The sequence below is a fragment of the Lolium perenne genome, chromosome 6 (genome assembly GCF_019359855.2).
Source record: "Lolium perenne isolate Kyuss_39 chromosome 6, Kyuss_2.0, whole genome shotgun sequence".
Lineage (NCBI taxonomy): Eukaryota > Viridiplantae > Streptophyta > Magnoliopsida > Poales > Poaceae > Lolium > Lolium perenne.
This window is the reverse complement of record NC_067249.2, coordinates 61,446,958-61,469,198: the sequence shown is the minus strand read 5'-3', so window position 1 is coordinate 61,469,198 and position 22,241 is coordinate 61,446,958. Positions and strand designations below refer to the sequence as shown.

General features: G+C 46.9%; 5 protein-coding genes across 6 annotated transcripts; 3 read left to right on the top strand and 2 right to left on the bottom strand.

Annotated features, from left to right (window-relative positions):
• The first annotated feature begins 691 nt into the window (after positions 1 to 691).
• LOC127308138 (PTI1-like tyrosine-protein kinase At3g15890) lies at positions 692 to 3,800 on the top strand. Of its 2 annotated transcripts, none has more exons than XM_051338912.2 (4): positions 692 to 952; positions 1,674 to 1,818; positions 2,609 to 2,871; positions 2,951 to 3,800. In XM_051338912.2, exons 1-4 carry the CDS (start codon positions 918 to 920, stop codon positions 3,615 to 3,617), a joined length of 1,110 nt encoding a protein of 369 aa, XP_051194872.1. In that variant the 5' UTR covers positions 692 to 917; the 3' UTR covers positions 3,618 to 3,800. The 2 variants fall into 2 exon arrangements, with proteins under 2 accessions (XP_051194872.1, XP_051194871.1); XM_051338911.2 differs by having other exon boundaries at positions 1,659 to 1,818.
• A 1,123-nt stretch (positions 3,801 to 4,923) lies between these two features.
• On the bottom strand, positions 4,924 to 7,484 carry LOC127308137 (uncharacterized). Its single transcript, XM_051338910.2, has 5 exons — positions 7,312 to 7,484; positions 6,970 to 7,022; positions 5,611 to 5,805; positions 5,432 to 5,512; positions 4,924 to 5,357 (listed from the first exon to the last, which is right to left on the bottom strand). Exons 1-5 carry the CDS (start codon positions 7,363 to 7,365, stop codon positions 5,198 to 5,200), a joined length of 543 nt encoding a protein of 180 aa, XP_051194870.1. The 5' UTR covers positions 7,366 to 7,484; the 3' UTR covers positions 4,924 to 5,197.
• Positions 7,485 to 9,127: 1,643 nt separating this feature from the next.
• LOC127310520 (tyrosine--tRNA ligase 1, cytoplasmic) lies at positions 9,128 to 10,324 on the top strand. The gene is made up of 5 exons (XM_051341188.2): positions 9,128 to 9,225; positions 9,350 to 9,435; positions 9,567 to 9,712; positions 9,907 to 10,012; positions 10,187 to 10,324. The coding sequence occupies exons 1-5, from the start codon at positions 9,135 to 9,137 to the stop codon at positions 10,322 to 10,324; spliced, it is 567 nt and encodes a 188-aa protein (XP_051197148.2). The 5' UTR covers positions 9,128 to 9,134.
• Positions 10,325 to 11,398: 1,074 nt separating this feature from the next.
• On the bottom strand, positions 11,399 to 13,661 carry LOC127308136 (putative F-box/FBD/LRR-repeat protein At5g22670). The gene is made up of 3 exons (XM_051338909.2): positions 12,471 to 13,661; positions 12,181 to 12,324; positions 11,399 to 12,059 (listed from the first exon to the last, which is right to left on the bottom strand). The coding sequence occupies exons 1-3, from the start codon at positions 13,566 to 13,568 to the stop codon at positions 11,625 to 11,627; spliced, it is 1,677 nt and encodes a 558-aa protein (XP_051194869.1). The 5' UTR covers positions 13,569 to 13,661; the 3' UTR covers positions 11,399 to 11,624.
• Positions 13,662 to 19,416: 5,755 nt separating this feature from the next.
• LOC127309688 (uncharacterized) lies at positions 19,417 to 20,883 on the top strand. The gene is made up of 5 exons (XM_051340442.2): positions 19,417 to 19,667; positions 19,799 to 19,856; positions 19,969 to 20,122; positions 20,200 to 20,307; positions 20,433 to 20,883. The coding sequence occupies exons 1-5, from the start codon at positions 19,555 to 19,557 to the stop codon at positions 20,795 to 20,797; spliced, it is 798 nt and encodes a 265-aa protein (XP_051196402.1). The 5' UTR covers positions 19,417 to 19,554; the 3' UTR covers positions 20,798 to 20,883.
• The last annotated feature ends 1,358 nt before the right edge of the window (positions 20,884 to 22,241 follow it).

The window sequence follows — 22,241 nt, the reverse complement described above, 5'->3', positions numbered from 1 at the left end:
GGGCTCTCCGTTTATGGGTTGGGCTGGATGCGCCAAACATCTAAAAGCGACATCGAGTGTGTGAAGCTAGGCCTAGAACCCTAACAATGTCAGTGGATCTTGTATAGATAAACTTGAAACCAGTTTTTAAAAATTATCATTACATTACATCAAACTAGTATGCAGCCGGAGAGAAAGCACTTATAGCTGAAAGTGAAATGGTCAAAAATCTCAAGCCAGAGTTAGCTCCTACCAAGTACTATTCAAAACCAACAAGAATTGTAGGCACACCATGTTCACATAAGATAAGACATTCCCGATAATTTCTCTTACCACTATCTATAAAACCGTCCATAACCTGTCCTCAGAAATTCCTATCATTTGGTCAAACGTAGCCATCCAACAGCCCTGCACAACCAATGCCCCCTCAACCTCAATAGAAAAAAGCCAAAGCAACCAGCACTTGAGCACTATGTGTGCCAGGTCACCCCACGTGGCCCACAGGTCAGCCAGAGCATCGCAGCCAACGATCCGGACCCGTCACCCACCCCGTGACGTTACCTCCCACGGTCTACACCCGACCGTTACCGCATTGGTTCAAAACCCGCCAACGGGGCGGCGCCACGTCGGCGGCGCGCCTCGGCCAATCACCGCCGGCCGGTGAGCGGACCGCGCCCAGCTGCTGCTTTGCGTGCGGTAGTGGGGGACGGGAGCCGAGCCGACACCATCCCAGAAAACTCGCTCTCCCTCTCTCTCCCCGCTGAGTCTCCTGTGCTGCCACCGCTGACCTGCGGCCACCGACGGCGAGTAGAGGAGGACGGGTTTCCAGCCGGAAGGTGCCTGGTCGGGGGCTCTGTGGCAACGGCGCGCCGTAGGGATCCCGCGGGCCGGTGCTTGGTCTGGGAGCTCTGAGGCCGGAGCCAGCGCGGCGTCGGGGGATGAAGTGGTTTTCCTGCTGCAAGCGGTCTGACGGGTGAGTGGTAAAGCGGTGATTTAGGTTCTGGAATTGTGGTTTCGGTGCCGTTTTGGGGGGAGTTTGGGTATAACGGTGGGGTTTTGACCTTTTTGGGGGAAATTCGTACTGTAGAAATAGTTATCTGTTGCTTACGAATTGTCCCCCACTTTTTTTTTTCCAGATTTTTATGTGCTGGTTGATTAGCCTAGCGGTACCAAATGATTCTGGTTTTGGGGAACTACTCAGGTTCGGGTCAATTTTGTGAGCTTGCGGTCTGATTTGCCGCTAAATTACTAGATGCTGGCTACCACATCGCCTGTTTGGACTGGATGATGAGATTTGAATTAGTAGCTGCTAGCAAGTACTCGAAATCTTACTGCTGTTGCCCCGCAAAAAAATAAATCTTACTGCTGTTATTTGGGACATTGCTATTAATTTACAGCTGCTAATACTTGACCAGCTGCGATACGAAACTTGTTCAGACAATTACGCTTTCTTGTGGGCAAGAGTTGGATACAGTTCTGTACAACTGTAGAATGTTATGTTGCTGTTAATTTTCAGCTGCCAGCTGACTAGCTGAGATAGAATGGAGTACAGATTGTTACACATGCCTAATGTATTCAAACAATTAGGGGAATAGTTGGTTTAGAGTTTCTGAACAAGTGTGCCAGCAAGTACTTGAGTTGCTAAAGAAGTAGGTTTTAATCATCTACTATGCTCATAGGGCTCAACCTGGCAGGAAGAAGAAGAAGAAGGACACGACATGGCGGATCTTCTCGCTCAAGGAGCTGCAGTCAGCGACCAACAACTTTAACTACGACAACAAGCTTGGCGAGGGTGGGTTCGGCAGCGTCTACTGGGGCCAGCTCTGGGATGGATCGCAGGTGCAGTCCCTCTCTTAAGCATAAGAAATGCAACAATGATGCGGTTCTCACTATGCTACACACTGATTTGTTGTATCTTTTGTTTCTAGTGATTTTTGTTGTTATTAGTAGTATGAACAGGACAACTCAGTGGAGGGACCTGCAGTAGTTGATGGTTGTATTTATCCTGATTTAGTTTCACCTTCTAATTAGTTAATTTTTCTTGTTTAGTGTGGAATTTCAGATTGAAAATTGTTGTACTTTTCTAACGCCGTGAATATCTTTGACAATAAATGACAACCGAAACTGGACCTACACTCTTTGAGCATGTGAATCCTTTTGGTGTGGGTGGAGAACTGACTTTTTCTCACCTTCAACTATGATATATTCTTTGTGCGTTCACTTTACCTAGGATATAGCCATGACCTTGTAGTAGTGGGTAGCATGATCACAAGCTAGATATGATCATAAGTTCGATCTGTTAACACAACTCTGGAGGTATAGAAAATTAGAAGGCGTATATGGTGTGGACAGATATAATCCACTGTCTTGACAAAGGCAGACAACTAGTAGTACTATTACTTTTCTTCTAAGATTCGCTTGTACTATGAGTCTATGACCAAAAATGTCAATGGCATGTTGATAGACACATACTGATATTTAAGTAAGATGAGGCAAGCGGTTGACTTGGGAAGGACTTAGACAAGTAGAGAATTATTAAGGGAAGTCTGATTTAATGCCACGTCTTAGTTTGCATTTCAATTCCTCTCCAACCTACTTAGCATCTCAATTGTTCATCCCATGTTAACAGATTGCCGTGAAAAGGCTCAAGAGCTGGAGCAACAAAGCTGAAAAGGAGTTTGCTGTTGAGGTGGAGGTTTTGGCACGAGTTAGGCACAAGAGCCTGTTGAGCTTACGTGGCTACTGTGCTGAAGGCCAGGAGCGTCTGATAGTCTATGACTATATGCAGAACCTGAGCCTGCACTCTCACCTACATGGACAGCACGCGGCTGAATGCCATCTTAGCTGGGAGCGAAGAATGAATATTGCTATTGATTCAGCAGAGGGCATTGCGTAAGCTCTCTCAACATCATTTTGCAATATTCATCATGATGAAGCGCAAGCTCATGTTTATATTATCTTCACCTTGTAGTTACCTTCATCACCATGCGATCCCACATATCATCCATAGAGACGTCAAGGCGAGCAATGTTCTCTTGGACGCGAATTTCCAAGCACGGGTCGCTGATTTCGGTTTTGCGAAACTCATACCAGATGGCGCAACCCATGTGACCACAAAGGTGAAAGGCACGCTGGGTTACCTTGCACCGGAGTATGCCATGCTTGGTAAGGCCAAGGAAAGCTGTGATGTCTACAGCTTCGGAGTACTGCTGTTAGAGCTTGCTAGTGGAAAGAGGCCGGTCGAGAAGATAAACCCCACTACGAAACTGACCATCACCGAGTGGGCACTTCCATTCGCCCGTGATAAGAAGTTCAAGGAAATGGCTGATCCGAAGCTGAGCGATAGCTTTGATGAGGCTGAGGTGAAGCGAATGGTAGTTATCGGGCTTGCTTGTACTCAAAAGACACCAGAACGAAGACCAATAATGTCTGAAGTTGTTGAGCTTCTCAGGGGAGAATCTGCGGAGAAGTTCTCTGAATTGGAGAATGGTGACCTGTTCAAGCTGGAACAGACCAACTCTGGCCAGAGACAGCCCGGTTCTGGTATCTCAGATGCCATTTCGGAAGAGAAGGATTCGAAGGAGGATGCGATAGAGGAGGCTGTTGAGTCAAGTGAGACTGTACCAACAGCTAGGTAGTTTGATTGATGAAGGTGGAGTCCGTCTGTGTGTGTGCGCGTGTATGATAATTCCTTGTTACCCTTTCCAGATCCAGAGATGTATCTGTGTATCCGTGTATGGTCGATTTGCTTTTGTATGGTACTACTATGTTGTGCTATGGACAGGTCCAAAAGTAATAGATTTATCATGTATTCCTGTTGAGCCATTTAGTTACTGTATCCCAAACGTAAGATTTGGTCATACTAGTGTAAAAGCTGTTCATAATCTTCCCCAACCCCAAGAGAAGGAAGCAGATACTTGCACTACGAAGTTTGACATAATTTCATTCTTTTCCTCTTTCGGCAGTCGAACGGAAAGAAAACACTCAAAAACATAACGTGAAGGTAGGGTGGATATAACCAGAAGAATGCAAAACTGATATACATCCAGTGAACTGTGATCAAAGCAGGTCGAATCGTATAGACCCAAGGTTCAGGAAAGCGGAAAGCATAATCAGTGCGGTGGCCTTCTGCTAAGAGCTTATGAATTTAGTGCGTGCTTAAGCGGTGCTAAAGCGTTCTTGACTTAGTCAACACCAGGACCAAAAACTAGCGAAAATCAGAAATTTCAGGCCAAAGAACAAGTATTATTTGAGCAGAAAACTTGCGATAATCAGGAACTTGCGATAATCAGGAATTCCAGGCCAAATTTCAGGCCGGAGAGACAACGGAACAGCCGGGAATTGCTTGCAGCAGGGACAGGGACGCGGAGGAGCAGTTCCGCCGCCGGCGGCTTCGATGGTGATGTAGATCGCAATTAGGAAGCCAAATTTCAGGCCGGAGAGACAACGGAACAGCCGGGAATTGCTTGCAGCAGGGACAGGGACGCGGAGGAGCAGTTCCGCCGCCGCCGGCTTCGATGGTGATGTAGATCGCAATTAGGAGATGTATCGATGATGGTTTTATAGCCAGATTGGGCGCGCTATTCCCTGTGCTAAACCCACGCTCGTGCCGAAAGTTACCGTGTCCCGATAATTTCCAGCGAGCCCAAAACGATAATTTCCAGCTAGCCCAAAAGTTACCACACGTAACACTTCGGGATTGCTTTTTCAACTCTTCGTGCCTAATCACGATTAAAAGAAAATCGTAATGATTAATCACGCCTAGCGCTTAATTAGCCACTTCACGCTTCATTGCGCTTAAGCGACCATTTTTTTCCGCTTTCCCGAACCTTGTATAGACCAGGAGCCAAAATCATAACGGTATGTACAGCCATACAAAAAATTTGCAAGCAGACACTACCATATACTCTATAAATATGAATTGGCAAACACATAAAGCCCATATAGTGGTGTTGAGAAATATGTATTAATCTCACAGGAGATACATATGATCCGTACATAGCTAAAGCTAAAAACACAGGTTGCATACAGAGCATAGGGTTTCTTACATCTAGCATGCACAATACACATCACGCCGAAGGAAATGAAGCATTGCAACTCACATGCTAGATTCGGTCCCATCAAACCATGAAATGATTCATTGCTCAGGCTGTCAACCATATCAGTCTTCCCGACAAGTTGTGACACATAATTCAGATACCCACTCGGTCCACCACGCTCATGTCATGAAATTAGCTTTAAAGAGACGCATAGCAGTATGAGAATTCTTCAAAACTGCATTGGACCTTGGCACCTGGTTTTTCCTGTGATTCAGGAAGTCGAGGGCGTTCTTCACATGTTGTGTCGACCGGACATCTTTGAGCAGAATTGTTTCAGGTCTGATAAATGTTATGAACCATCAGAATAACAGTTTAAAAGAAAACTACCAAGATGACAAGATCATGGAAAATACCCAGAAGTTTTCAATTTTTTCTTCTTTTTCTGAACCTTCTGGTTTACATTTTCTTCCTCGGAGTCTGATGCGAAGGTTTGCCTGAAAGAAAAATGAAGAGAGGGTAACCAAGAATGTCCAAACAGAAAAAAAAAATAGCAAGGATTTGAATGTTTAGCAGTGAAAGGAAGTAAACATACTTCTCACGTGCTGCAAGCATTTCAATTACATTCTTGGGGAGTGTGCCAGGCATAGCATGTGTTTCCTCGTCCTCAACCTCTTCTTCGGCTTTCGCATCTGTATCTTCTACTTTGAGAGGCTTCTTTTTATCAGGTTTTGAGGATGTTTTCCGCTTGGCCCAGCGCTTCCTACGGTCTTTCTCCTCCTTTGTTGCTCTACAAAATAAGATGTTGTCAGGTTAAAGAGGGTAACATCAGCAGGAAAAGAGATATTAATCCGCTATTAACGGAAGCAACATTATGTAGTTAGTTCGCATGGATGTTGCCCCAAGATATAATTTTTTTTGTTTGCCAATATATTTGAAAAAAAGGTCTGTCGGCCTATTTGCATGTACTGATTTACCACTGAAATTCACAGTTCACTTGTTGGTGATCATGGGTCCAAGGAGAGATAGTAGCAAATGCGTAAACATAAATTTCAATAGTGGCAAATAAAAGAACCAGAAGTCTAAGCATGGCAACCATAGGGTCAAAAAGCTGCCTGAACAATTCTGTTCTGTACACAGGACTAGAGATTGAAGACCTAGAGGTAGCATGGACGAAAAGCTTTACATTCAAGGGGAAAGGGGTGGCAATGTGCCAAATTTCGTGCAACCCATGAAGAATTACCCTATTAGGGATGTGTATGAGGAAAAATTGTCCCTGCCCCCAACATCCAGATGTGTATGCCGCTCTACAAGGGCCTGCAGGTACCACCCCCATCAATAATCTCCGCTATACCTCCTGCATATTCTTATACGTGCATAAATTGGTACATCTGCCTGTCGAAAGCATGACTGTTTTTTTCTCTACCATTATACAGCTCATTTATTGTTATTCCATTGCACTGCACTATGAACAAATAAATTTACTTGTTTCTACTTAATCACGTGATAAACATACAAAATAAACTCAACATCACACAAGTTTAAGCATTTATTGGGAGATGCTCCCTATGGGAACAGAGGACATGAGAAAAGGTGACGTGGTAGCTAATTGTGCCATTAGGGAATGGGTATGGGGAGAATCTGTCCCTCGCTAGGAATGGCCCAATTGCCATCCTGCCGTTGATGCGTTATAAACCAACAACACATACAAGGAAATCACTTACTATACAAATCTAGAGTCGTGCATGTCTTGATTTTGGCCTCGGGGACTTTGCTATAGGACTCGCAAAGTCTGCAGTGTGCATAGGGCGATAGCAACACAACTAATGGGGGTAGTTAAGGCTAGGTATAGTTCAGATAGATGGTGAGCTTATATTTCTCAAAGCGACCTCTATGTCCGCTACCACATAAGCAGAATGTGTCTGCACAAACAGTACTGAGTGCAGAAACAGACCTGACAGCGCTGTCCTTCTCCACCTTGCTGATTTCTTCATGCCTCTCGACACCCTACAGGACATCAACAGCAGGAAACAAACACTCAGTATCATCTGCACATACTCTGAGTCCGATAGGAACTCTGACAAACAACCGAAGTATACAAACTAACAGCCCCTAGTAAGTAACCACAAACAGATGCTCCCCGGGCGTGGTAATCGAAATTGGTGGCTTATGACCGCACTCGAGTACATGCGCGCAGCACGCGGGCCCCTCCCAAACTCCTACCTCACCACCTAGGGTTTACTAGCGCGAGGTCTCCCCTCGTAGGGCGTGGCGTGGGGAACAGCCAAGAGCGTACCTGGACGGCGGTGAGCTCCTCGGGGGCACCGTCGGAGTCGCTTCCGCTGTCCATTTACGCGCTGCGGTGTCGCCGGTGGGAGCTCGTCCTTGTCTGGTGGTAGCCGCCGCCCGCCGCCGCCGCCGTGGAGTGGGTACTTACAAGGGTTTTGGCCTTCGCGGGTGCGGACGAGAAGAGACAGCCGTAGCGGGCGGTAGCCGGGCTTTTCTCCTTGGCGTCCCCTTGCTGGGCCAGAAGCTACGGCCCGTTGGGCTTACTGATGCTACGGCCCAACTCGTAATGACTCCGGATTCGCACGGGCTCCCTCATAAATACGAACGAAGAGCTACGAGAAGAAGAGAAGCCCAAAACAGAGTCGGCTTCCATAATTCTCTGCACCGCCATGGACGTGCAGGAGCGCGCCGCGACGCTGCTGAGCACGGCGGAGGAGTGCGTCGGCGGCGAGGACGAGCTGCTGGCGCTGCTGCACGACAAGCCCAGCCCGATCTGCTTCCTCAGCTTCCAGCCCTCCGCCTCCGGCCGCTTGGACATCGCCCAGGTTAATAATCTGTGCCCTTTTCTCTTTATTACAGGAAGTGGGGTTTGTCGGGTTCAGAGCGAGGGAGTGCACCAGGCCCCAAACGATCGGATTTTACATCGTCAGGTTCATCTTAGAATTCTACTCCCTTGATTCCTACATTTAAACCACGACAAGAATTATGGAAAGAATAGTATACAACGTCACATAAAGACTAGATTGACAGTTCTTTGTTCTGAAAAAAAAAAAAAGCTTACATTGCTCTGAAACTGTTAGGCATGCTATTTTCAAATTAGATGAATATAATGATCATTACTTGAGCTTCATCCCAATATAGATAGCTTCATTTGGACTTCATACTTCTAACACATGGTTGCTAATCTGCTATATATTCCTTCGGATCAGAGTGTAGCAGTTTAACCGATTACCGCGATGATCCTACTTTGAGTTTGATTCTTTACTTTTGGTTGCATTTAGTTTCATTCTATTAGTACAAAAATTCAAAAGTGGGAGAGAAGTTACCAAATATATATTGTGAACGAATTCCTTTAGGTTGTACGAACACAACAACACATACACATAGTATGTTTCTGAATGACTGGCACACATCTGTCACTTTTTTTGTTTCTTAGGGTGTTGGTAAAGTGATCGATGTCAACAAGATGATCAGGGCCGGATGCAGAGTGAAGATCCTAATAGAGGACAAGAGGATGGGAGGGGATTTGAGCGAGATTAGGGCCACCGGTCGCAACATGATTGAGGTTTGGAAAGCCCTCGGCATGGACCTGGACGGGGTGGAATTCCTATGGTCCTCCGAAGAGATAAGCAAGCGTGCACACTTATACTGGCCGATGGTGATGGGCCTTGCCCGGGAAACCAAAGTAGCAAGATTAGCGAGGTACGTGTTTGGTCATCTACATCACATGTACTCCCTCCTATCCCTTTTAATTGACTCGGACCAAATCTCTGGAATGTGTGATAGTTGTGACATTTATTTGTAGCTTGCACCCGAATCCGGATAATGTGAAGGTCGACCAGCTCTGGGAACCCATCATGCGGTGCGCTGATATACTATTCCTGGACTTGGAGGTTAGTATTTATAACGGCAGCCTTTTCTGAAGTATCAGTAAATTACCCTTGTAAATCGATGGCTAGAACAAAAAATTGCGAGAGACTAAACTGTTTTTTTGTCGGAAACTAAACTAAAAAAATATGGAAGAATAAAGTAACTAATACATGCTTTACTAATACCGAATTTCTTTATAATAACAAAAAATATTCCTTTTTGTAGGCAGACATATGCCAGATGGGCATGGATCAAAGAGAGGTCAGTATGATGGCTAGAGAATACTCCGAGCATATCGAAGGGGCAAGCAAACCAATTTTTCTGTTGCAGCGTATCCTTTATGGTTTTCCATAAGCATGTGATTATTTACAGATTTATTTGTATATATGCTTATGTTGTTACATTACATATAACTAGGTTTATCAAAATGTTTTTCTCCATAACATTAATTATAGAAGATTTGCTACCTGGTTTGAAAGAAGGGCAGCAGAAGATGTCAAACAGCGATCCATACTCGGCTATTTTTATGTTTGATAATGAGGTTTTTCTCGCAACATTTAGTCAGTTACTATTTACTTACTCCCGACCCACTGACCATATTGAGTCCTTAATTAGTGGAAACATATATGCTTAAGGTTGTATCCGTTTTCATAATCAACTTTTTTATTGCAGGTTGATGTTAAGTCGAAGATAAAAAAGGCTTTCTGCCCTGTCAAGATCACTGAAGGAAATCCATGCTTGGAATACATACAACACATTCTTTTCCCTTGGTTTGGAAAGTTTGAGGTGCTTCGAAATGAACGCAGTGGCGGTAACAGGTAGTCTGAGGACGATGAAAAGCTTGAATTTGTTTTCCTCAAAGAAGCTAGAACATTTTTTTTTCTTTGCTGAAACTATTGCATGAGCTGTTGCAAACGGCTGTGCTACCACGGAAAGAGTCCAATTTACTTGGCATGGTTTTAATGATTTGATTGATTTCTCAGTTGTAACATATGTTATTTCTCCTAAATAGGACTTACGTAACAATGGAAGAACTCCTTGCGGATTACATCAGTGGTGCTCTACATCCCGGTGATGTGAAACCTGCTCTTACAAAAGCAATAAACCAGATATTGCAGGTAAAATACACCTCCCAGTTTTGCAGGTTAAATGTTTCGTTTCCAGTAGACCAGTGAGTAAAGTGAACTTATCTGAAAGTCGTTTCAATTATGTGTTGGTGTTTTTTTGTTTTTATTCAACAATGCTTCTATTTCACTATTAGAATCTTACCGGCAAGTTTCTCATTTGAACAGCCTGTTCGTGATCACTTCAAGAAAAATTCTGATGCCAAAGTCCTGTGTAATGCTGCTAAGGTGCGTTCTTTCTTCAGAAATACTATCAAAATGAGGAACTTCAGTCCCTCATGCATCATGTTCCCAATATGCATTTAATCACATATTTTAACAAACCAATTTCAGGTTTCAGTTAGATTTATTTCTCGAATCATGCATTTTAGTAGCATTTGTTTGCCTCTTTGAGTATATGTGTTCAAACCTAAGAAAAAAGGGAAACATAGTTTCTCAAATTGAATTGCAATTCTGAACTGTATACATCATTTTGCAAACATTAACCAATTTGCACTGTATACATCACTGCAAACATTGACAATTTTGGAAGGAGTTAACTCGAACAACTACTGTTTCCTAGAACAAGGAGCAAGCAAGATAGCCAAGAAGTTCTGCATGTTTTGGCCACAATCATTTCCAGAGATAGTCATCATAGCCAAGAAGTTCAAACAGTCGGAATCATAGCCGAAGATTAAACTCTACATGTACTTCACATTATTGCAGTCATAGCCAAGAGCTTCAGGCGTATTTTGGAACAAGCCGCTTTTGGAATTGTGTATACATGTTTTTCCTCAGGGAATTATGTGTGCTTTGAGCTATTTTCTATTACCTTATCGGAATGACAGTGTACACTTGCTCAGCACGCAATGGCTACTCGACAAAGCAATCTCTGGTGCATTTGTGGGATATATATGCATTTCTGCAAGCCCATGCTATGTTGGCTATCTCTCCTCTGCTTCCGTACATCGGTGTTGTAGAGTGTTCTCGTTGCTACTGAATGTTGGTGCATCACATTATTCATAGACATGTATATGAAAGTGGCAACAGGTGCAAGGCATTTTAATGGACCCATAAGGAGCAGTTCAGCTTCAGCATGTAAATGGTGGAATCACGTCAGGGCGTAAAAAAGGCATTCAAATCCGTGCAATGGCACACTACTTTGAGCAAGAACACAATTTCCATAAGTGTTATTATCACTGCAAAAGCACAAGAACATACCATGAAACTGCCCAGATTGCAGTATACACACCACTAGCCTGACTCAATGTCGGGTTTATGACTTCAACTTAATTAGGATACACTGCAACACAAACTTAATCAATATACGCAAAAAACAAAAACTAGAAAATTGAGAGGATACAGCGCAAGGGAAATTTAACAGGGACACCACAGAGAAAATTGGTAATGAAGTAGGCAATATATAATAAGTTCATATGTCTCGCTTTTAAGTTACTTCCACTCACATACTATACTAAGCAGAAATCCTGAAAGTAATTACCACGAGAACCAATTGACGGGCTAGCTAAGGAAGTTGCACGAAATGCAGATATCGGTACCTCAAATCAGAGAAACAAGGATACTCTAATGAAACAGTGGTCAGTCTTGAAACATAGATTCCGACAATCTATAGATAACCTAGAGGCTTGACCTGACCAGAGCTATCTCGCATTTCGAAATATGTGGGCATATAGCAGAGGCAGAGAAAAGGGTCATCACATGAAAGATCACAGCCTTTGGCGAGGCTCCAAGCGCTAGGAAATTTACTGAACATGAGCTGCAGCTTATTGCTTCCACTGGCCCATTTGGCGGACTCGAGAGCTTTGATCTTGATAACAATCTCTACAGGTGCGGCATACTTTCCAAGCTTGAGCTCGAGCACCATCCTCTCCAGCGCCCCCGCGTTCTCGGCAACGAACATGAGGAAGGCGAACTCGTTCTCGTGCCCATGGAACTCGCGGAAGACGATGCTCTTGAGGCGCGACCGGATGCACTCGATCAGGCCGTTGTCCTGCCAGAACTTGAGACGGATGTTGCCAGTGGGTTCATGAGTTTCCTCAGACTGCAAACAGATACCAACGCGTTGATAAGCTATATGCAATGACAGATAATGCAAGAGCAATGTGATGCTATATATCCAGTGATGGTCACGCAACTGACGAACAGCAAATGTTTGGTTTTACCTCGATACAGAGCGCCTCAGCGTTGGGAAAGCATCTCAGGAAGCTAGGCAGCATCTTGACTTCATTTCGGATCCCGAAACGTAGGCTCAGTGCCAACATCTGGACACTGGGGACAATGGTGCTTGGGGTCACCTGCGTACCAGCCTGCAACGCACCAAAAGAAGATGAACTGATCACACATCATTCCCATTTGCTCATCCATAGGCAGACGCCCGTAGATAGATAGGTCTTGTTGCATGCACATATCATGAAAAGAAACAAATGGAACACGGAATTGCGCTGTAGTGTACATTGATGGTGGTGTTGCCAATCTGCAGAACGTGCACTCCTGGGCGCAGGTATCCCAGGAAACGCAGGTGAGGAGCACGGGCAATCTTGAGCCGAGTGCCTGTTTTGCTCCTGGGCTGGCCGTGGCTTAAGCTGCCCCAGATGTAGAGCCGCTCAAGGCGCGGGGCGTCCACCACGGCGACCTCCTCCACGGTGGACAGGCAGAATTGCGCGCAGCGAAGGCTGTGACTGGCGAGACGGGCGTGCAGCTGGGTCAGGTTTCCAACGACCGCGAGAGTCTCCAGCTCGGGGCTGACGGCGAGCAGGAAGTCGAGGTCCTTGTCCGTCATGACGACGCAGCCGAGGACGAGCTCGCGGAGATTGGGGAAGCCGGCGTCGCGCGGGAGCGTGGCGGTGGCGGTGTCGGGGAAGAGCCAGGCGCCGAGGTAGAGGCGGCGGAGCGAGGCGCAGCTGAAGAGCCCGACCGGGAGGCAGACGCCGCGCGGGAGGGGCCAGGGGCGGTTGACGAGGACGAGGTCGCCGACGCCCTTGGCGGCGAGGAGCCGGACCCAGCGCGCGAGCACGCCGCGGTCGGCGCGCGAGAGGAAGCTGCAGGTAAGGCTGACGAAGGGGAAGGGCCCAGGGTGCGCGTCGAGGGCCGCGGAGACGGCGGCGGTGACGGCGCGGGAGACGGCCCCGGCGCGCGCGGGCCGGGCTCCCGCGCGGGTGTCGGGGAGGAGGTGGGTGTCGACGAGGACGAGCGGGGCGGAGCGCCAGAGGTGGCGCCAGCGCGAGGAGAGCACGGCGGTGCGCGCGCCGTCCTTGGCGGGGAGGCGGGAGACGACGCGGCGGAGGAGGTCGTCGGGGAGGAGGCTGACGCGGTCGACGTCGGAGAGGGAGGCGGCGGCGCAGGAGAGGGAGGCGGCGGTGGAGACGGGCGAGTCGAGGAGGAAGGAGTAGAAGAATCTGAGGACGAAGTTCATGTAGGGGTCGAGCGTCTCCGGGGCCAGGCCGTGCCGCATCTCCGCCGGCATCCTGGGGTCCTCCTCCGTGGCGGGGAGGTCGGAGCGGATGATTTGCGGGTAGACCCTGGCCGTCTGCCTGGCCATGGCCATGGCCATGGTGGCCGCCGCGCAACGCCCGTCGACGACGACGAGGAGGAGGAGGGTTTGGAGGATTGGGATTTTGGAATGATCTTGGTCGGCGTTTTCTCTCTCTCTTTTTTTTTTCTCTGTGGAGCAGGAGTGCACGACCATGTGAAGTGAAGTTATTCTCAAAAGAAAAGAAAAAGTGAAGTGAAAATGTAAGATGCATATATGCGGAACGACAAATTTGGCTGCATTCAAATTTTGAAAACATCGAATAAAACATACGTATTTGTTGAAATCACTGAAAAATACTTATTCTTTTAGTAGCATGTTGTGTTGTGTCGCACTCTGATGTGGTAGTTCGAAATGTGTTTTGTTAGTGTGAGTTCACTCCAAAATCCTTTCGTGGTTCAGAATTTTTTGGGCATCTTTTTGGAAAAAGAATGCTGGTGCCAAGAATTGATGTTGTTATACATGATCCATTTTTGTCGCTAAAATATTTAACTGTTTCTAATTCCTAAATGCGAACTTGGTTAGATCTTTTTCTGTCTCATTGAAAGATGTCCATACAATTTTACGGCGCTCAAAATTTTCAATACGCAAAGTATTTAGTGTGCTTAAGCATTATGGAGTGGAGTCCTTAACGGAAGTCGAGCAAGGCGCAACCTTGCCATTTCAACGACCGCGGATGAGTGAATCTGGCATGTGTTGCATATCATGTTTCATTATCACACGAGATGTCTACTGCGATGCCATTTCCGCTGGTATCCTTGGGGAGGAGGGTGACGCGGTCGACAAAGTCCTCCGCCGCGGCGTAAGAGAGGGACGTGGCGATGGAGACGGACGACTCAAAGAGGAAGGAGTAGACGAATCTAAGGACAAGGTTCTTGTGGGGGTCTAGCCCGTCCGAGGGTCAGGTTGTGTCTCATCTTCGGGTGCATCCTCGGGTCCTCCTCTGTGGTGGGAAGGTCGGAGCATATGAGTTGCGAGTAGAACCTGACCGTCTGCCTGATCATGGTAGCAGATGTGCAATGCCCATCGAGGAGTAGGGTTTAGGGGATTGGGAATGATCGAGGCTGGCGTTTAGGGTATTTCCTTTCTCTATTTTCTTCTGAGAGATGTTGCGGAGGCAGCACTACAGAAGTTTGTGATCATTTTTTTTTAACTCGTAACGACCCTGAAGAACTTAGGTACTTCTCATTGAGAACACCATTGCAACATTGCCCCAACCCCACTCTGAAATCTTTGAGCGCGAAGTCCCCCAATGTTATCATTATTATGTGTACCGATTTTGCAATAAAAGCTAATTTTTATTTCATTATTTGTTAGAATTTTTTATCTAGTCTCACGACATTACTTGAAACCAAAATATGTTTAGAAAAATCAAATAAAATCTTTTTATTCAACTATTTTCTTGCAAATTAAATCTTCTAGCGATTTTGAAACAAAATTGATCAGAGTCATGGCCCCTTGTCCTATTCTAGGTACGTCGTGGTTGGCTGAGGAAATGAACTCTAATCAAAAGGGCAGGGGGGCATGCCCCCTCCCCTACCTCTAGTCAAATTTATTTTGTGATCTCTACAAGCTTTAAATTGCAAGGAAATAGTTTTCCATAAGAGGTTACCAAGGTGGTAATGGAAGCTCGCAGAGATGAAAGCTAATATAGTGCCTATTTGTCTGCGTTGCAGCTGAACAAAAAGCAGCTGAAGCTGGTAGGATCTGAAAAGCAACTGCAGCTGAAGCCGGTAGGATCTGAAAAGCAGCCGCAGCTGAACAGTTTATGAAATCTAAAAATGCAGTTTGGCAACTGCTTTTAGAACAGCTGGTGAGACATGTAGTTAGTGATCGACTAAAGTCTGAAATATCCCTGTAGCGCTCAAGACATTTAAGGACCGATCTAACACAATTCCTTGGTAAATTGATAAGTAGCTGATTATGCTTCATATTAGCTCAAATAATATGTTCAACTCCTATTTATTAGATGAAATTGTAGAAGCATTTTGGTGTGCTGGTCTCACATTGCAGTAATAATTAAATATTACTCCTAGATAAATTGACATATTTCTTGTTCGTCAACGTCAACAGTAACTCCTAGGAAAAACATAACAATCACTTTATCTTTATACTACTTTCCACGTCTGCTCATCGATACATCAGTTTACATAGAAAGAGATAAATATAGGCGCATGCATGTTTGATCCCGGCCTGTAGGTACCATGCACATCCACTAATGGACACGGTAAGATTAAACCAGATACGAGATCTTGTTCTTGTTGTAATTAGAAGACTTGGAGTCTGTAAGGTTGTAACGTTCAGCTACATCAGCAGTACTGGTCCGGGAGGTCTTGTTCAGCGGCAGACCGGGTGAAGAAAGGGCCATGCAATGGCAATCTGACGTAAATTACTCAAACTGTAGGGGCAACATCTTACACCGTTTCGGGTTTTAAGTGAGAAGCTGTGCAAAGTCCCCCCCCCCCCCCCCCCACACACACACGTGCTTGTTGACACAGTGGAGAAGTACTTGTGTAAGCCCATGTCTAGAAGTTAGGTATTTGTTTGGGCTTGTGTTTTTAGGGATTCAAAAGCAGTATAAGCTCAAACTCCACCCAAACAAACAGGAACATAGTATGGACGCTAAGAAGTGACCCCTTGACGTAGGCGGGCAGGCAGCTCCAAACGCAATACTTAACCTATAGAATGAACATGTAGTTTATTCCTACAAGCGAGTAATTGAACTCATGGAGTCATGATAGATAGTCAAGAAGCGCAAAGGACCAAAGTATGATCCATTGACTTGGGGCATAGTTCACGTTGCCGATGCAACATGCCCAGTAGATGACGAGGAACACGATTACATCCTGCAGGAACGCTATTTGTTGGTAGAACCAGTAGCACACAATGAAGTGGGTGGGTTGGAGGAAGGAGCGATGTATGTGCCACGGAAAGTGAGCCTATTCTTTACAACACACCGACCATCCATTCAGTTGAAGTGAAACACAACAGTAGCTCGTGATCGTCGCTTTGACATGCTGAGGCAAATGCGCTGCATGTTCTTTTTTTAGATGGTTAATTTTTTTTGAGACTCTTTATGATCCATGATTTGTAATAAGGGGGACGGGATTTGCCTGTAATTCTGTTTCATTTTTAATAAAAGCGGTTGTATGCATCAATTGATGCAGGGGCTGGGATGCCCCATTTCGGAAAAATACAACAGTAGCCCGTGGTGGGATGGTAGCTCCTCATCGAGCACAGCCACCATTTTTACCACCTTCGGGTGAAATTAAACATTGCATATTTAAAACTTGGAGAGGTTCAAAAGGATCAATTAAGATCCTCTTTTATGCAACTATATTTTTTGCATATTAAATATTCTGAAAATAAATAATGAGGTTTACTGAATGACTAGGCGATGGTTGAGAAAAAAAAACATTCAAACATGTCTGTGTAAGAGAAACGAGATCAAATCTAGATGCTATTTTCTTATGAAAACCAATCTAGAGGTGTAGTGGTAAATTGATCATAAACATCATGATGATGATCTCATATTTGATACATCGTTAACATATCTATGCCTTTTGAAGTGTGTAATATGAAAACCCATGTTATTTGTAATGATCATAATGGTATCTTTACTAATCTTAATGGTTTACATATTTCCTGCGAAATATTTTCATATTTAATTTTAAAAGATAGGAAGCCCATTTTTTTTCTTCTTGTATTAGGAACCTTTTTTAACACAATTAATTTGAAAAATAGGGCGTGCATATCTTTTGAAGAAGAAGTCCACTGACACAAAATGAGCATGTGGTAGGGAGCAAGGTCCAATGGTGCCTCCAAAGAGGTGTGCCAAGAAGGGGCCAGCTCCACTCAATCTCTGATTTCGCCATTTTTTGCGTGTGTTCCTAGTTGCTGCTTCCACGTCTCCTAGTTGGGCTTGGACATATTGCACACAATTAATTATGTCCAATCATGTGCGATGATAGAAGATACACACATGCAATTAATTTGGTTTAGTAATGTGTGGCTAGACCTCGAATTCACACGATTAAATCACGTACGATTGGCCACTCATGGTGAACCCCATGTAGGGATGTTTCCAATGATTACTTGCGATGCAGGATTTTCGGACGCAGGTGATTGCCTGATCATACAGGGACGGAGCCAGGATCGAAACATGAGGGGGACGAACTGTGTTGTGAACTTCATGAGGGGGGCGGACATGGATAAATCACCATGAAAAATCAGTTTAAGTGCCTACTATTGTTCACAAAATCTCAAACTAGCCCCCCCCCCCGTGTCTCCGTCCCTGTGATCATAGTACTCCATAAGCACCTCATGTGAATCCATGCACTCAAAACTAGAGTTTATAAATTTCAAATTTGTTTTCTTTTCAATGTTGTAATTGTTTTGTTTTCGTCGCATTATATATATGTTCCAGCATGCATGCGCGTCACCTGATTTTCTTCATCAGTTTAGCTGTTTCTTTCTTCTAAGAGCATCTCCAACAGGCGCGGTAAAACAGCCACGCGGTAAAAAAGCTGCCGATTTGGCGCGCGCGGGCGCTCGCGCGCAGCTCCAGCGGACGCGGGAAAGAAGCGCGCGCGCTAAAAAATTTGCCGCGCGTCCGCGTTTGCGCTATCCCGCGCGGGAGAATTGCCGTGTCCGCTGCCGCGCGCGCTATAAACGCGACACGCGCGAGCGCGCCAACCGCCTGAACGTTCCACGCGTCTGCGCTCTCTCCCTTTCTCTCTCCCGCCGACGCTCCACCTCCGCGCCGACGCGATCTCTCCTCCTCCCGCCGCCCCGCCTCCGGCTACCACGGCGTTCGGGCGCGGCCGAGCGGCCGCTTCGACGCGGAGATCCGCTCCGACGACGAGCGGATCCGCCTCGGCACCTTTGACACGGCGCACGAGGCGGCGCGGGCGTACGACGCCGTCGCGTGGCGTCTCTCCCGGCGGTCAATGAATTTTCACGACGTCTACACGCGGGAGCAGGCGGAGATGCTCGCGCCGCCGCCGCCCGTCATCACGCAGGAGCAGCGTCGCCGGCAACGGGAGTTGGAGCAGCGCCTTCTCATCGCGGAGCGCGACGAGGCGCCGCGCCTCGAGTGGGCGCGCCGCTTCCCCGAAGACGTCGCTGCCACGGAGGCCTTCTACGCGCAGAAGGAGGAGGCGAAGGCGGCGCTCAAGGCGAAGAAGAAGGCGAGCCGCGAGAAGCGGCGCGCCGAGTCAGCCGCGAGGAAGGCGGTGAGGGCCGAGAAGGCGGCGAGGAAGGAGGAGGAGAAGAAGAACGGCGCAGGGCCGTCGACGATCGTTCTGTCCTCCTCCTCCTCCTTCGAGTGGACGTCGACGCCGGTGTCGGAGACGACTCCGAGCTCCCACTCGTCGCACTTCGATTGGGACTCCTCCGAGTAGCTAGATTTTCATTTTCGACTTCTATGCCGCGCTGTATCGTTGAACTTTTTAATTATATTCGTATTTTCGATCAAATTTTCATCGTTCGTTTGATTAATTTTGAAAAAAACGGTCGAAACGCGCTGCAAAATACAGCCTCCGGCGGAGGTGCTTTTTTCCCGCACCAACGCGCGCTGCAAAATACAGCCTCCGGCGGGGAAAAAATCGTTATCACGCGCGCCAGCGGTTTGCAGCGCGCCGAAACGCAGGTTTAGCGCGCCACGTTTTTGCGCGCCTGTTTGAGATGCTCTAAGAGAAGCGGCTACTGAACTTGGTTTCACCGGTGGTTGTCACGAAGAACATATGCGTTATTCGCTGGACCGAATTTGGGCACGCGTAAGAATGAGCACTACAGCCTCCCAAAACATGGATCAAAATGACAAGAATTAGCAATTACAGTATTTAACTCCAATACAGGTACACGCAACTCACACCTCGCACGCGTACTCAACTTGGAACGATGGTTCCTTAAACTGAGCTAAATTAACATCCTTTCTCGGAGGTCAATCTGATTGGAGCGGTAAACTTGTCTTCTCTTGTGCAACATCTTCACCTTCAGGTTGAAGATGGAAAGGAGTGGAGAGATGCCGCCGCCGGCGGCAGCGGGGAAGAAGCCGAAGCAGCTTCGGAGGAGGTGGAGGCCCGACGAGCACACGCGATTCCTCGAGGCGCTGCACATGTAAGTGACAGCCCATTCCTCCGATCTCTGAATACGTCTGGACCTTGTTGTTTGCAGTTTTGCATTTCCTAGCTTAATCAACTGGTAACGATCGAGATGATCCTCATGCCTCGTCGATCGATCGTTCTCAGGTTCGGTCGCGACTGGACGAGGATCGAGGAGCATGTCGGCACCAGGACCCCCAAACAGGTGATTATCGTTGGTTCAGTCGTGATCAAGAATTCAAGACCTGCATTGGGACGATTTGGGAAGTGTTTTGTACTGTAATGATTTTGATGGTAATTAATTCGTTGGTTTGCAGCTCCGCAGCCATGCTCAGAAGTACTTCGAGAATGCCCGAAAGCTGGGTGTCACCGGGCTGCCGCCCCCGAGGCCGATGCGCAGGCGCAAGCACGCCGTGGCCGTGACGCAGCAGCCACAGAGCTCGGCCGCCCGACAGCCACCGCCGCTGCTGGGTAAATCTTCTCCGTAATTGTTCTGCTGCCATTCTCGGTTACGGATCTAACTTGTGTGTGTGTGTGTGTTTTTTCAGGCATGCAGAGCTCCGACTGGGCGAGCATTTCAGGCACTTCAGCTTCAGGGTGGTTCAACCATGGAGGTGTAGAAAGTCAGACTGAACAAGTTGCTGTAACATATCCAGGTAGAGGAAAGATCACTCACCCTTGCCATCCAGCATCAATTTAGATTTAGTTGCCCTTTGTGGTCACCTAGCAGCAGTGTTGCATAATCACAAAGATTAACCTTGCCTTACCAATATTTACATAGACGACAATTCCTTCATGGGGACAGCAAGCTTCTTCAGCGCTATGACCATGGACATGAACTGGAATGGCACTGGCAGCACAAGTGAAGTGCCGCCCTCGTCTCTGCCGGACTTGACGACCGTGCTAAGTGGCAATGAGGTTGAGCTGGAGCCTTGGGACATCATCATGCAGGAGATCAGGGATATGGGACTGGAGCTGGACTTTGATTTGTCGATTTCCCCATCTAATATCATCGACGCAGCTGGGGAAAGCGAATATGGTGCTCCTCCGCCGCCGCATCATGGCGTTCCTGCTGTCTCTGATCAACCTGAAACATCGCCGAACACAGAAGGAGGGTGCTCTTGTGACGCCAAAGTTGATGGCTAGGGTAGTGTACTATGATTTGGTCTGCATTTATTCAGATCGTAGTAGCTTTTTTTTTACAGTACCGATGTGACAAAAACTTGCCTTCATCATTTTGTGTTATTAATTTAATTTTTTTTTAATATTGGCAGGATAGCTGCTAAATTCATTGATCCATATATTAGAAAATTTAATTTTACTTGTTGGCATTACCAGGAACAGGATAGCCAAAATCAATACAACTTTATCTAGTACAACTTGTACTGCAGCAATAGTCGTGAACGAAGCTTGGTCGTTCCCCTCTTCCGCTAAATTCATTGATCCATATATTAGAAAATTTAATTTTACTTGTTGGCATTACCAGGAACAGGATAGCCAAAATCAATACAACTTTATCTAGTACAACTTGTACTGCAGCAATAGTCGTGAACGAAGCTTGGTCGTTCCCCTCTTCCGCTACAGTAAGGAGGGCCGATTTTCTGAACCCCACCCGGAGATCCACCTCGCTCGCCGTCGGGTCGCCGATTCCTCGCCCACCGGCGGCCGCTCCGGCGGCGGGAGGGTGGGGAATCGTCGATCCACGGCTTGTACATAGTGTAGGGTCGTCTTGGTCGTTTGCCGGCGGCGCTGAGGAGGAGGCGGGGCGGTCGGCGCGTTGTTTTGAGGTGAGGACCTTCCTCTCTGGTGGCGGCGCTCTCTGGAGTTCCGCGGCCGGTTCTTCACCTTCCCCGAGCTCCCTGATCTTTGGATCTCGCGAGCTCGTCAACCCCTCACCGGCGTCGGCGTGGCGGTCGATCCGAAGGTTGCTGAATGTAAAACCTAACCCTAGTATGGAAAGGTTGGAGAGAGAATCAACACAACGTAGCAAACGTACGTGGCTGATGTTGTATATTTATAGATTGAAGAGATTACATCAGATTACAATACGGGGACATATACGTAAATACATTGTCTAACACCCTCCCTCAATCTTAGCTGTATCAAGAAGGCTGAGATTGCGCCGGCAGGCCGAGAACTGTGGCAAAGGCAACGGCTTGGTGAAGATGTCCGCAAGTTGATCTTTAGACGAGATGAACTTGATATGTAGACGCTTCTGTGCAACTCTCTCGCACAAAATGATGATCAACCTCAATATGCTTAGTCCGAGCATGACAAGTACGTAGCTCCAATGTTGTCACACCATAGAATCGGTGGACGAGCCTGTGGTACTCCCAGCTCCTGAAGTAACGACTGTACCCAAATCAACTCAGCAGTGGCATTAGCAAGAGCCTTGTACTCAGACTCCATACTAGAACGTGACACTGTAGCTTGTTTTCGAGCACTCCAGGCGATCAAATTAGGCCCATAGAAGATGGCATGTCCCCCCGTGGATCGCCTGTCATCAGAGTCCCCAGCCCAGTCTGCGTCAGAGAAAGCAGACAATAGACTGGAAGAAGAGCCCCGAAGATGAATCCCATGTGAGATGGTG

Excerpts from the sequence above, each read along its gene's own strand:
- LOC127308138 (XM_051338911.2), top strand. The coding sequence starts at position 918 with ATGAAGTGGTTTTCCTGCTGCAAGCGGTCTGACGG. Across the intron at positions 953-1,658 it reads TGCTGCAAGCGGTCTGACGG|GGCTCAACCTGGCAGGAAGA; the intron begins GTGAGTGGTAAA and ends CTATGCTCATAG. Across the intron at positions 2,872-2,950 it reads GATTCAGCAGAGGGCATTGC|TTACCTTCATCACCATGCGA; the intron begins GTAAGCTCTCTC and ends TTCACCTTGTAG.
- LOC127308137 (XM_051338910.2), bottom strand. The coding sequence starts at position 7,365 with ATGGACAGCGGAAGCGACTCCGACGGTGCCCCCGAGGAGCTCACCGCC. Across the intron at positions 5,806-6,969 it reads GAGAAGGACAGCGCTGTCAG|AGCAACAAAGGAGGAGAAAG; the intron begins GTCTGTTTCTGC and ends CTTATTTTGTAG. Across the intron at positions 5,513-5,610 it reads ATGCTTGCAGCACGTGAGAA|GCAAACCTTCGCATCAGACT; the intron begins GTATGTTTACTT and ends TTTTTCTTTCAG.
- LOC127310520 (XM_051341188.2), top strand. The coding sequence starts at position 9,135 with ATGGGCATGGATCAAAGAGAGGTCAGTATGATGGCTAGAGAATACTCC. Across the intron at positions 9,226-9,349 it reads ACCAATTTTTCTGTTGCAGC|AAGATTTGCTACCTGGTTTG; the intron begins GTATCCTTTATG and ends CATTAATTATAG. Across the intron at positions 10,013-10,186 it reads CAATAAACCAGATATTGCAG|CCTGTTCGTGATCACTTCAA; the intron begins GTAAAATACACC and ends TCATTTGAACAG.
- LOC127308136 (XM_051338909.2), bottom strand. The coding sequence starts at position 13,568 with ATGGCCATGGCCATGGCCAGGCAGACGGCCAGGGTCTACCCGCAAATC. Across the intron at positions 12,325-12,470 it reads TTGGCAACACCACCATCAAT|GCTGGTACGCAGGTGACCCC; the intron begins GTACACTACAGC and ends GGTGCGTTGCAG. Across the intron at positions 12,060-12,180 it reads CTGAGGCGCTCTGTATCGAG|TCTGAGGAAACTCATGAACC; the intron begins GTAAAACCAAAC and ends ATCTGTTTGCAG.
- LOC127309688 (XM_051340442.2), top strand. The coding sequence starts at position 19,555 with ATGGAAAGGAGTGGAGAGATGCCGCCGCCGGCGGCAGCGGGGAAGAAG. Across the intron at positions 19,668-19,798 it reads TTCCTCGAGGCGCTGCACAT|GTTCGGTCGCGACTGGACGA; the intron begins GTAAGTGACAGC and ends GATCGTTCTCAG. Across the intron at positions 20,123-20,199 it reads ACAGCCACCGCCGCTGCTGG|GCATGCAGAGCTCCGACTGG; the intron begins GTAAATCTTCTC and ends GTGTTTTTTCAG.